The sequence below is a fragment of the Meles meles genome, chromosome 4, assembly GCF_922984935.1.
Source record: "Meles meles chromosome 4, mMelMel3.1 paternal haplotype, whole genome shotgun sequence".
NCBI lineage: Eukaryota > Metazoa > Chordata > Mammalia > Carnivora > Mustelidae > Meles > Meles meles.
The window spans coordinates 35,756,051-35,768,581 of NC_060069.1; the positions used below are offsets into that span (position 1 = coordinate 35,756,051).

Here is a 12,531-nt window from a genome sequence, read left to right on the forward strand (position 1 = left end):
TAAGATCTCATACATGCAGCTAAATCCAACCCTAATACAGGTGTCACACTAGACTATGTAATGTACATATGACTGCTGAAATCCCCAACCTCCATTCCCCTTGATCAAATTTCAAAAAGCTGACAACCAGGCTTTTTCATGGAAGGAGACCGGAAGCTTTCTCTCTCTAACTGCCACAAAAGACACAGACACTGCTATCTGATGTTTCCTTCCCCAAAACCATGGTTTACCATGGTTTTCTGAAGTTTACCAAGGCTCTTCTAATCAGTTTTAAGTTAAAGCCACTTTGTAAAGGATGATGTCCATTCTCAACATGACAGTCATAAATGTATATTTTAGGAAATTTTAATAGAGCTCTACAAGTTAGTAATGATAAGAAAGCAAGTTCATCACTGGACCTCTACATGGTGCTATTTACCAGTACCCATCAAGCTAGCTTCTGTTCTTTAGAAATTAGCTCCAACCTTCTGATTCAAAAATTTTATTTAGAAGTTCATTATGTGGGCCTTCTGGGTGGCTCAGTTAGTTAGGCATCTGCCTTCAGCTCAGGTCATGATCCTGGAATCCTGAAATCAAGCCCCGTGCCCCACTCTCTGCTCAGCAGAGAACCTGCTTCTCCCTCTCCCTGCCGCTCCCCCTGCTCGTGCTCTCTCTCCCTTTCAAATAAATGGTAAAATCTTTAAAAAAAAAAAATGTTCATTAAGTTAAGAGTGCCTGGGTGACTCAGCCAGTTAAGTTCCAACTCCTGATTTCGGCTCAGATGGTGATCTCAAGGTCATGGGATGAGCCACACATCATACCCCCTGCTCAGCTGACGCAGTGGGGAGTCTGCTAGAGATTCTCTCCCACTCCCACTCCCCTTCCCCAGCTTGCACTTGCATGTATTCTAATAAATAAGTCCTTTTTTTAAAAAAATAAAAGTTGGGGTGCCTGGGTGGCTCAGTGGGTTAAAGCCTCTGCCTTCGGCTCAGGTCATGATCTCAGGGTCCTGGGATCCAGCCCTGCATCCGGCTCTCTGCTCAGCAGGGAGCCTGCTTCCTCCTCTCTTTCTGCCTGCCTATCTGCCTTCTTGTGATCTCTGTCAAATGAATAAATAAAATCTTAAAAAAATAATAAAAAATAGAAGTTCACCAAGTTAAAAATACGTAAATTAATGTTCAGTTTACACAATTACCCAAACATAATTATTAAAGTAAGATATCCCAGGAATGCCTGGGTGGCTCAGCTGGTAAAGCATGCAACGCTGATCTCCGGGTCATGAGTTCGAGTCCCACGTTGGGTGTGGAGCCTTTTTTTTTTTTTTCTTAAGATTTTATTTATTTATTTGACAGTCAGAGATCACAAGTAGGCAGAGAGGCAGGCAGAGAGTGAGAGGGGGAAGCAGGCTCCCTGTGGAGCAGAGAGCCCAATGCAGGGTTCGATCCCAGGACCCTGAGATCATGACCTGAGCCAAAGGCAGAGGCTTAACCCACTGAGCCACCCAGGCACCCCTTGTGGAGCCTATTTTTAAAAACAGAATAAAATTTTAAAAAATAAGATATTCTGCTTGCTTGATTGAAAAAACATCTCACAACTGTCTGATTTTCACATACTCAAGGAAATTTTACATACATCTCCATGCTAAAATTTAATAGATTACAGTGTATCTGTTAGCTTATCCTTAACACACTAGAAAGGCAAGAAGTGAAAAAAATATATACATAGCTGTTCAATGAATAGGCTAGAAGAGGATAATATAGACAGCTACTAATGAAGCATGGTAACTTTCAAAGAGACTATCTCTGGAACAGCCCCAGTACCTAGGAATAGTTCTCACATTTATGCCTGAGAAGAGAATAAAGGACAAAACAAATGAGTGACATTTTAAAAGTTCACAGCCAAACCCTATCACAACCACTATCCACCATTCCCTCTTTTCTGTGAGTCTTAAAACTATGCACCAATTGGGGTGCCTGGGTGGCTCAGTCGTTAAGTGTCTGCCTTTGGCTCAGATCATGATCCCAGGGTCCTGGATTGAGCCCCACATCCTGCTCCCTGCTCAGCAGGAAGCCTGCTTCTTCCTCTCTCTCCCCCCTGCTTGTGTTGCCTCTCTCACAGTCTCTCTTCTCTGTCAAATAAATAAATAAGTAATCTTTAAAAAAAATAAAATAAAATAATATACCATGCACCAATTGTCTCTGAACACTCCAAGCTCAAGGTTTGGGGGCCAAATTTAACCTACTTAACAAAACTGCTAAGTCCATAAGGAGATGTTAAGGTATATAAGGAGATGTATATAAAACTTCCTTGAGTATGCAAAAATCAGACAGTTGTGAGATGTTTTTTCAATCAAGCAAGCAGAGTATCTTTTTTTTTTTTTAATTTTATTATTTTTTTTAAATAGGCTCCACACTCAACATGGGGCTCGAACTCATGACCCAGAGATCAGCGTTGCATGCTTTACCAGCTGAGCCAGCCAGGCATCCCTGGAGTATCTCACTTTAATAATTAATGTGGTTCATTACACCACATTCATGCTTTCTTAATAATACTTATGGAAAATCCTCACTGAATACTATTCCTGTTTACATAAAAATCACTTTTGAGTTTTTTTTTAAAGTATGTTAGTTCTAAGTAATGACCAAGAATTCCTAGGTTACCCCAACAAAATGCTCATACTAAGTATTAAACTAATGATCTTTACAACCCAATAGTCATATCTTTAAAAATGACACTAAAGGGTCATAATCTCTCTGAGCAATCTATTCGGTATACTACTTTTGGGGAACCAGCCCTTCCCCATCCCATATTAATACCGCTTTGAACTATGTGGGATGGAAAAGTTAAACCAGCAGACTGACTCAGACAAAGGCAATTAAATTAGCCTATTTCCCCTATCTTCCATCATCATAAACGGGCACAAGCCAACCCAGTCAGAGACCTCCCGGGGACTTTCGCCAGATATAAACAGAAAATCACTCCTCATTTAAGATCCTGAGTATTCGGGGCCACTGTAATTACAGCAGAGCTACGTGGGACCACGTCCTCTAGCACAGGAACAAAGCTCACCTAAACCTAGGGAATCATCACAAACCCAAGACGATCTCCAGTGATGTTTCAAGCTAAAGAAGTGATACTCCCAAACTTCTCAGACACGGGAACAAACTAATCTAGGCTTCTCTTTGCATCCTAATACAACGGTTTCTCCTGTGTGTGTTTCGCATAGGTACCAACTAGGCAAAAGAAAATTTTGACTATGAAGTACTATAAAAATGTTGTCATCCCATCCGAAAAGTACCACAAATAGAACCCTCATTAAATATAGCATAAGCTCAATAAGCATGTTAACAAATCACTTCCTTATGTGCACACCTTCTTGGGAACAAACTGATTTTAAGCAACCTGTCTTGAACGTTCTGTCACTGAAGCTTAATTTCAAACAGTCGCAGCTCCGAACCTTTGGAATTCTCCATCATTTGATCATGATGAATTTAAGATAGCCCATTTAAAGTAAAAACAATGTAATGAGTACTAGACGTCTGTCCCAATGCCCCAATTCTCTCACTTCCCTCAAGCAAGTACTATTATGAAATCTAAACCTGGCCAAGAAAGTTTTGCGGTGATGCAAAAATGGGGAAGGATAGAGTCTCAGAGACACCGCCCCACCAAAAAAAAAGTGAGGAAAATTAGTTCTGGAAAACGTGGCGAGACCGCAGGACGTGGCCGACCGCTCCCTCCCAGGTATGGGACGGACGGAGTCCCAGCAGACCTGGGCGGAGGCGGGCCGGCGGGACGAGTGCGCAGGGTGAGTGGTGGCCTACCCCGCCGCTCCTGCTCACCAGGAAGGAATGCAGACCACACCTACGCTCCCGGCCGAGCCAGGGCGGGACGGCCCGACTCCGACCATGGGTGCGAGGGCGGGACGCAGGACAGGCCGAGGAAGGGGGCGGGGGGGCGGCAGGCCGCAGACCACCTCCCCTTCGCTCACCCCCGGGCCCACCTCAGGAGCGTCTCGAGAGCGCCCTCGTGCTTGTCCAGCGGGCGACCGAGGGCGGCGCGGCGCAGCTTGCTGAGCTCCTCCGCCGCGCGGCAGTACTGGGCCTGCTCCTCCCCTCCGCTCGGGTACGTCTGCTGGATGAACTTCACCAGCGGCTTGGCCAGGTCCACCTCCGAGGTCTTTTTCAACTGTACCGAGATGAACGTCGCCATGGCGAGCACCTCGGCCGCCGTTCGGGCCAAACAGACCGCAGGACGGCGACGAGAGTCGAGTCGCGCGGACTACCCGGCTGGCGGAGCGGCGGACCGAGGAGCCGACGGACGGACTCTCCGCCGGCTTTGGATCCGGCCACTTCCGGGAGCTCCTGCGCAGGCGCACTCGACGCGCCGCCTGCAGTCACGTGAGGCGGTCGGGGGGTCCCGGGGGCAATTCGCCGGGGCCCAGCTTCGCTTGGGGTGAGCGATAAGGAGCTGGCTCTTTTCGGAAATGGAATTCTCCCTTTCCAGCTCACTGTCGTAGCGGGTGGACCGAGCGCTTTCACGTATAAGTAACTATTCCTCCGTGCGAGCAACTGGTGAAGTACTGTTGAACTGCCATCTAGGAGGGTTTTCCGCTACCTGTCCGAGACGCTGCTTCAGGGTTGTTGTGACCTCTGGTAGTTCATTCAGCGGACTGCAGTACACAAGGACTGAGCCTTGTAGGCAAGGTGTCCCTGCCATTGTGCAGCTTACAGTCAGGTAAGGACACAGATACTAAGGTGGACGAACAACAGTGTGCTTGGACTGTAGGGTATTAGGGTGCCTTGGAAGAACCTGATTTAAACAAGATAATTAGAGAAGGCTTCTCTGAGAAGATTAACTTAAAATGACCCACACTTTGAGAAGTGCTTGACGTTAGAAGAACGGAAGAGGCAAGGGAGAGCCTCCCAGACCAAGGGAGTGCAAGTGCAAAGGCCCTAGGTGGCAAGCACTTCCCTTCTGAGAGTTGAAGCAAACTGTGGCAAAAACTTAAAAACCGCACAGGGAATGGAATGAAATAAAGTTGGAGGAGTAAGCAGGCATCAATCATTCACAAACTTATAGGCCAAGTTAGAGAATTTGTATTATAGAATAAATGCAAAGGAAGCAATAAATGGGATTTAAGCAATATTGACATGATAGAATTTGCATTTTTAAAAAGTCATCGTGGGCGCCTGAGTGGCTCAGTGGTTTAAGCCACTGCCTTGGGCTCAGGTCATGATCCTAGGGTCCTGGGAGCGAGGCCCGCATCAGGCTCTCTGCTCAGCGGGGAGCCTGCTTCCTCCTCTCTCTGCCTGCCTCTCTGCCTACTTGTGATCTCTGTCTCTCAAATAAAATTGTGATCTCTGTCTGTCAAATAAATAAAATCTTTTAAAAAAATAAAAATAAATAAAAAGGTCATCATATGCATCAATCTGATCTCTTGATGGGTTTAGTATGAAGTATACGATATCATCTATGATCTATTCCAAGCAAAAATGTTTAACTTGAGTCTATCAAACCTTTGCATCCAACACAATTATTAGAAATACTGGTGATTGGGGCGCCTCCTGGGTGGCTCAGTGGCTTAAGCCTCTGCCTTCCGCTCAGGCCATGATCTCAGGGTCCTGGGATCAAGCCCCACATCGGGCTTTCTGCTCAGCGGGGAGCCTGCTTCCCTTCCTCTCTCTCTGCCTGCCTGTCTGCCTACTTGTGATCTCTGTCTGTCAAATAAATAAATAAAATATTAAAAAAAGAAAGAAAGAAAAAAGAAATACTGGGGATAGAGGAGCAAAATACATAGGAGGCAACCAAACATCAAGGAGGGAGAATCTTCTGCAGAATAACTGGCCCCATCTCTTCAACAATGTATTGTTATGAAAAAAGCCACTGTTGCATGAAAAGAAATCTAAGGTACATGAGAGTAGATTGAATCCTGGTATGAACAGACCACCTTATAAAATGCATTTTCAGGACAGCTGAAGACATTTCAGTATAAATAGACTGACTAGGATGAAAATGTATTGCTATGGAAAAATGGAGATTATTAATTGAAAAGAGCAAGTCACAGCACAGTACGTATGTTATAATATCTCACTTTGGTTACAAATATAAAATACATGTATTTGTGTACTACAAAAAAAAATCTAGGATTATACCATAAGGGTGTTAACAGTTGTAATCTTTGGAAGTGGAGTACATATTTTTATTTTCAGGTGTACAATATAGTGATTTGACAAGTCTGCAAATTATGCTATGCCCACCACAAGTGTAGCTACCACCTGTGACCATACAATGCTGTTACAATACCATTGACTGTATTCCCTATGTTGTACCTTTCATCCCTGTGACTTATTCATTCAGTAACCGGAAGCCTGTCTCCCACTCCCCTTAACCCATTTTGCCCATCCTCCACCCCCCTCCCTTGACAGCCATCAGTTCTCTGTATTTATGGGTTTTGCCTATCTTATCTGTGTAATTTTCTTACACCATATATACTATTGTTATAATAGTTTATCTTACCAAATTTTCATTTTTTAATAAAAGATTCTAGGTTAAAATAAAATAGCCACTTAGCTGCTATGTAGAGAATGCATTAAAGAAAGGCAAGGCGATGGGCACCTGGGTGGCTCAGTGGGTTAAACCCTCTGCCTTTCATTCAGGTCATGATCCCAGGGTCCAGGGATCGAGCCCCACATCCGGCTCTCTGCTCAGCTGGGAGCATGCTTCCCCCCACCTGCTTGCCTCTCTGCGTGTGTGAAATTTAAAAATACATATATACATATATATACACATATATATATACACGTACATACATACACACACATATATATTCAAAAAGAAAAGCAAGGTGAAAGCTATGAGATCATGTCAGAAATCCAGGCAAGAGATCATGAAAGCCAGCATTAGTGGGAGTGAGCTAAGTTGATGTGTTTTTGAGTTAAAAATTGAAGAATTTACTGATAATAAGGATAGGAAGGTGAAGAGAAGGGAGGGAGAGATCAAGGAGGCTCCTGGTTTGGGTGCCTGATCTTCTGAGTGGTCAGTAGAATCATTTACTGATAGAAAAACTGATGTATCATCCACTGATGGGGGCAGGTGGTGGGGAGAGTTTGTATCCAGCCATTCATCAAGTGGAGTCAATAAATTGATAGTTGGGTTTATTGGATTAGAGCTTCAGAGAGAGGTCTTGTTTGGGAATCGGCCATCGGCATACAAATTATTTTTAAACCCCTGGTACTATGGCGGAAGACAAAGAAACAAACAGATCAGAAGCTATCAATTAGGGATGCCTAGGTGGCTCACTCGGTTAGGCATCTGCCTTTGGCTCAGGTCTTGATTGGGATCGAGGCCTGCGTAGGGCTCCCTGCTCAGCAAGGAGTTGCTTCTCCCTTTCTTCCCCGCTCATACTCTCTGTGGCTATCTCTGTCTCTCTCTCTCAGTTAAATAATAAAATCTTTAAAAAGAAGAAGAAGAAGAAGAAGCTATAGATTAGGAAAGATAGAATCAGATTAGGAATTTTTTTAAGATTTTATTTATTTGACAGAGATCACAAGTAGGCAGAGAGGCAGGCAGAGAGAGAGAGGAAGGGAAACAGGCTCCCTACCGAGCAGAGAGCCTGATGCGGGGCTCAATCCTACGACCCTGGGATCATGACCTGAGCCAAAGGCAGAGGCTCTAACCCATTGAGCCACCCAGATGCCCAGATTAGAAATATTTTTAAGGCAGAAGATGATAGAGTATCTTATAAGGTTGGTTGACAGAACTGACATACCGGAGAACTAATGAACATTCAGAAGAGCCTGAGGAGCAAAGCGTGTGAAAAGTGGAGAGGAAAGGGTAACCAGAACTGGGAGGGTAAAAGCGAGGGATTAACTATCAGAAAGATGTAAGATAAATCATTTGTTGAGGCAGATGGAGAATGAACATAGATGTGGCCAACCATATTGCATTGGTCAAAGGAAGATTAAAGTGATCCTGTCTGATGGAAATTAAAATCCAAACTCCCCCCTGAGGGTTGCTGGGGGAAGGGGGTTTGTGGAGAGGGTGGTTGGGTGATGGACACTGGGGAGGGTATGTGCTATGGTGAGTGCTGTGAAGTGTGTAAGCCTGATGATTCACAGACCTATACCCCTGGGATAAATAATACACTATATGTTAATTTAAAAAAATCCAAACTCCTTACTGTAGCTTGATCTATTTCTGCTTATCTCTTCAATTTCATATTTTACCATTTGTTCCTCATTTATTACTGCCCAGTCACATTGGTCTTATTTCAGTTTTTCGAATTCACTGAGATCTTTCCACATATGACTTAGAATACTTCCCCCCTCACTTTCTTCATATATAAGTTGAAGTGTCTCCTTCCCATCATAGCATTTAAAGTAGATTCCCCCTTGTTAATGTCTAATTCAGCCATTGTTTATTTCTTTCAAAACACTTATCCTAACTAGCAAGTATTTTTGTTGTTGTTGATTGAATTTTTGTCTGACTTCCCCACTAGAATATAACCTCTATAAGGGCAAAATTGTGGTTGTTTTTTTTTTTTAAATACCGTTAGATCCAGCACTTGGCACATGGTAGGCACTCAGTAAATATTTTTAAATGAGTAAGTGAGTTTCACTGCTTGCAAAAGGAAAAATTAGATTTCTATTATCAAAGTAACACACATTTCTCAATAACAGATACCCTCATTAATTTGGCAATAAGCCAGTGTAGTTAATTAGGCAATAATCATTAATTAGGCAGTAGATCAGTGGCCAAAGAAGGATTGCATATTAGGAAAGGCTAGCTTTGTGTTCTGATAATAAACAATTTCAGAATCTCAGTATCTTAATTTAGTAAACATTTGTCCCTTATCTACATAAAGTCTTATATAAGACAGGCAGCTAGTTATCTCAACATGAGATGCCACTTTCAAAGGGGAATAGGAAATCTAGAGCATTATGCAACAGCTTTTCACTGCCTGAGCCCTCACTTCCACTCCCATTTCCCTGGCTGGAACCTCTCACTTGGCCCCATCAAACTGCAGTTGGACTGGGAAGGGTAATCTTTGTGCCCAGGAAGAAGGGGTGGGCTGAATATCAAGGACCACCAGTGATGCATTCTAAGGATGAGTTTCACTGCTTCCAAACTTACTTAATAGTAACGATGATTTTCCATCTGTGGAATGAAACTCCATAAAATACATTCTTAGAGTATAGTCTCAGTGTAATGTTTGAGGAGATACTCAATCAATAGATTTTCCTCCCTGATAATCCATAGTTCTGGTAGGCCCATCATTACCCCCACTGATTGAATCAATGGAAGTAATTGCTTCTTTGAACAGGTAGAACCCCACTGAAAATAGGTGAGTTTCAAAACAGAGTTCTTGAAGTCCATATTGAGACAATAGCCTGAAAGTAACCACTTGTGATTTTTGGAGGAGTCAAGATTTGTTGTTGTTGTTGCTGGTGGTGTTGTTTGTTACCTTTTTTGAAGATTTATCTTTTTGAGAGAGACAAAGAGAGTGAGCAGGGGGAGGGACAGAGGGAGAGGGAGAGAAGCAGACTCCTTGATGGGTCCATCCCAGGATCGTGACCTGAGCTGAAATCAAGAGTGGGACACTCAACCAACTGAGCCACCCAGGTGCCCCCTGGAGTCAAGCTTTGTTGAGGAAAGAGGCTTATAAAAGCCAAGCCCAGAAGGCCACAATAAAGAGTTTTTTAAATGAATGAGAGGGTAAATAGGGCAAGGGTTTGATGGAAAGTTCCTGCAATGTAATAAGGAGAAAGGCCTTTGGGTGCTGAGAGGAAGGGTCTGAGAAAGAGTGAAGTGCAGAAGGTAAATGAGGTGTCCTCACTTCCTTACTCTACAGTCTATAGTGTTGGGTAGATAGAGCACAGGGGAAGGCCTCAAGGGAAGGAGATGAGTAGAAACAAAGAGACAATGAAATCAATAACAGCAAGAATGGTACCCCGTGTCACCTGGGAGACACATCCTGTGTAAGGAATGGAAAGTGGGGAATGGTATGGGGCAGGGCACAGGTTTTTTGCAATATGTAATAGAGCACTATTTGTCTTTTTAATCTGCTTGCATATTTAACTTCCAAAAAAATAAAAAATATGCAAAAAAAGAGAAAATTCGTCATTTTTCACATATGGGTGTATAAATTTTGCCCACATGGCACCAAAATTTTTATTTTAATTCAATTAACATATAGTGTATTATTAGTTATAGAGACAGAGTTCAGTGAATCGTCAGTCTTAAATCATACTCGGTGTACACCACTTGCCCTCCTTAATGTCCAGCACCCAGTTACTCCATCTTCCTCCCGTCCCCTCCAGCAACCCTCAGTTTGTTTCCTATGATTAAGAGTCACTTATGGCTTATCTCCCTCTCTGATTTTGTCTTGTTGTATTTTTCCCCTCCCATCCCCTATGCCCCTCTGTTTTGTTTCTTAAATTCCACATATGAGTGAGACCATATGTTAATTGTTTTTCTCTGATTGACTTATTTCACTTAGCATAATATCCTCTAGTTCCAACCATGTCATTGCAAATGCCAACACTCATTTTTCTGATGGTTAAGTAGTATTCCATTGTGTGTGTATATATATATATACCACATCTTCTTTATCCATTCATCTGTCGATGGATATCTGGGCTCTTTCCATAGTTCGGCTATTGTGGACATTACTGCTATAAATATTGGGGTGCAGATGTCCCTTCAGATCACTACATTTGTATCTTTGGGGTAAATACCTAGTAGTGCCATTTTTGGGTCATAGAGTAGCTCTGTTTTCAACTTTTTGAGGAACCTCCATATGTTTTGCTGAGAGGCTATACCAGTTCACATTTCTACCAACAGTGTAAGAGGGTTCCCCTTTCTCCACATCCTCACCAACATCTGTCATTTCCTGAGTGGTTAATTTTAGCCATTCTGACAGGTTTGAGGTGGTATCTCATGGTTTTCATTTGTATTTCCCTGATGATGAGTGATGTTGAGTATTTTTTCATGTGTCTGTTGGCCATTTGTATGCCTTCTTTGCAGAAATGTCTGTTTATGTCTTCTGCCCATTTCTTGATTAGATTATTTTTTTGTTTTGAATTTGATAAGTTCTTTATAGATTTTGGATAGTAGCCCCTTATCTGGTCAGACATTTGCAAAATATCTTCTCCCATTCTGTCAGTTGTCTTTTGGTTTTGTCGACTGTTTCCTTTCCTGTACAAGAGATTTTTATCTTGATGAAGTCCCAAGAGTTCATTTTTGCCTTTGTTTCCCTTGCTTTTGGAGACATGTTTAGCAAGAAGTTACTGTGGCCGAGGTCAAAGAGGTTGCTGCCTGTGTTCTCCCTCAAGGATTTTGATGGATTCCTGTCTCACATTTAGGTATTTCACCCATTTTGAGTCTATTTTTGTGTGTAGTGTAAGAAAATGGTCCAGTTTCATTCTTCTGCATGTGGATATCCAATTTTACCAACACCATTTGTTGAAGAGACTGTCTTTTTTCCATTGGACATTCTTTCCTGCTTTGTTGAAGATTAGTTGACCATATAGTTGAGGGTCCATTTCTGGGCTCTCTAATCTGTCCCATTGATCTATGTGTCTGTTTTTGTGCCAGTACCATACTGTCTTGATGATTACAGCTTTATAATAGAGCTTGAAGTCCAGAAATGTGATGCCACCAGTTTTTGTTTTCTTTTTCAACATTCCCTTGGCTATTTGGGGTCTTTTCTGGTTCCATACAAATTTTAGGATTATTTGTTTCAGCTTTTTGAAAAGTTGATGATATTTTGATGGGGATTGCATTGAATATGTAGATTGCTCTAGGTAGCATGACATTTTCACAGTATTTGTTCTTCCAGTCCATGAGCATGGAGTGATTTTCCATTTCTTTGTGTCTTTCTCAGTTTCTTTCATGAGTGTTCTGTAGTTTTCTGAGTACAGATCCTTTGCCTTTGGTTAGGTTTATTCCTACGTATCTTATGGGTTTTGGTGTAATTGTAAATGGGATCAACTCCTGTCTTCTGTCTCATTGTTAAAGTACCAAAATTTTTAAAGAGAAATAGGGAAACTATTAAGCCTTTTATCTAGAATTACTGCCTAGGTAAGCCCACTCTCATCCTATATACTACTGCTCCTATTTCCATCAGTTGCCAGTTCTCTAACACCATTTACAGCTATTGTAATAACTACTGCCCTTGCCACCAAAGTGTCTCCTGAATGAGTCATTTCACTTGAGTAAGATAACTTCTAAGAATAAAGTATCAGAATTATTTTTTAAATGCTTTATAGGATAGAAATAAATATTTCTAGAGAGCTGAAAATTGTCTTGTGAGCATCTCAATATTGAGGGCATGTTTTAAGACTCCTATTTTCACTAAAATCCAGTATTTGTTTAAGTATTTCAGGTTGAAAGAGGAGCACCCTCACCCTCTCCTCCTGACTTTTATTATTAATTTGCTCTTACAGCTATATGACAATGTGTCTTTAGTCTGTTCCCTGAGGCACATATTAGCTCTGTTTCACATCCAAGGAGCAGTCAGTAAGTGTTTTAAGTGTCTCTTCGTATTAAACA

General features: G+C 42.2%; 1 protein-coding gene across 2 annotated transcripts in view; it reads right to left on the minus strand.

The window, feature by feature from the left end:
- The window catches only part of LOC123939903 (programmed cell death 6 interacting protein), an 81,573-nt gene extending 77,239 nt beyond the window's left edge, over positions 1 to 4,334 (minus strand). For both annotated transcript variants that reach the window (XM_046001967.1, XM_046001966.1), the window contains exon 1: positions 3,980 to 4,334. In XM_046001967.1, coding sequence (XP_045857923.1) covers positions 3,980 to 4,188 — 209 coding nt within the window. In that variant the 5' untranslated portion in view covers positions 4,189 to 4,334. The remainder of the gene's footprint in view (positions 1 to 3,979) is intronic.
- Between the last annotated feature and the right edge of the window lie 8,197 nt (positions 4,335 to 12,531).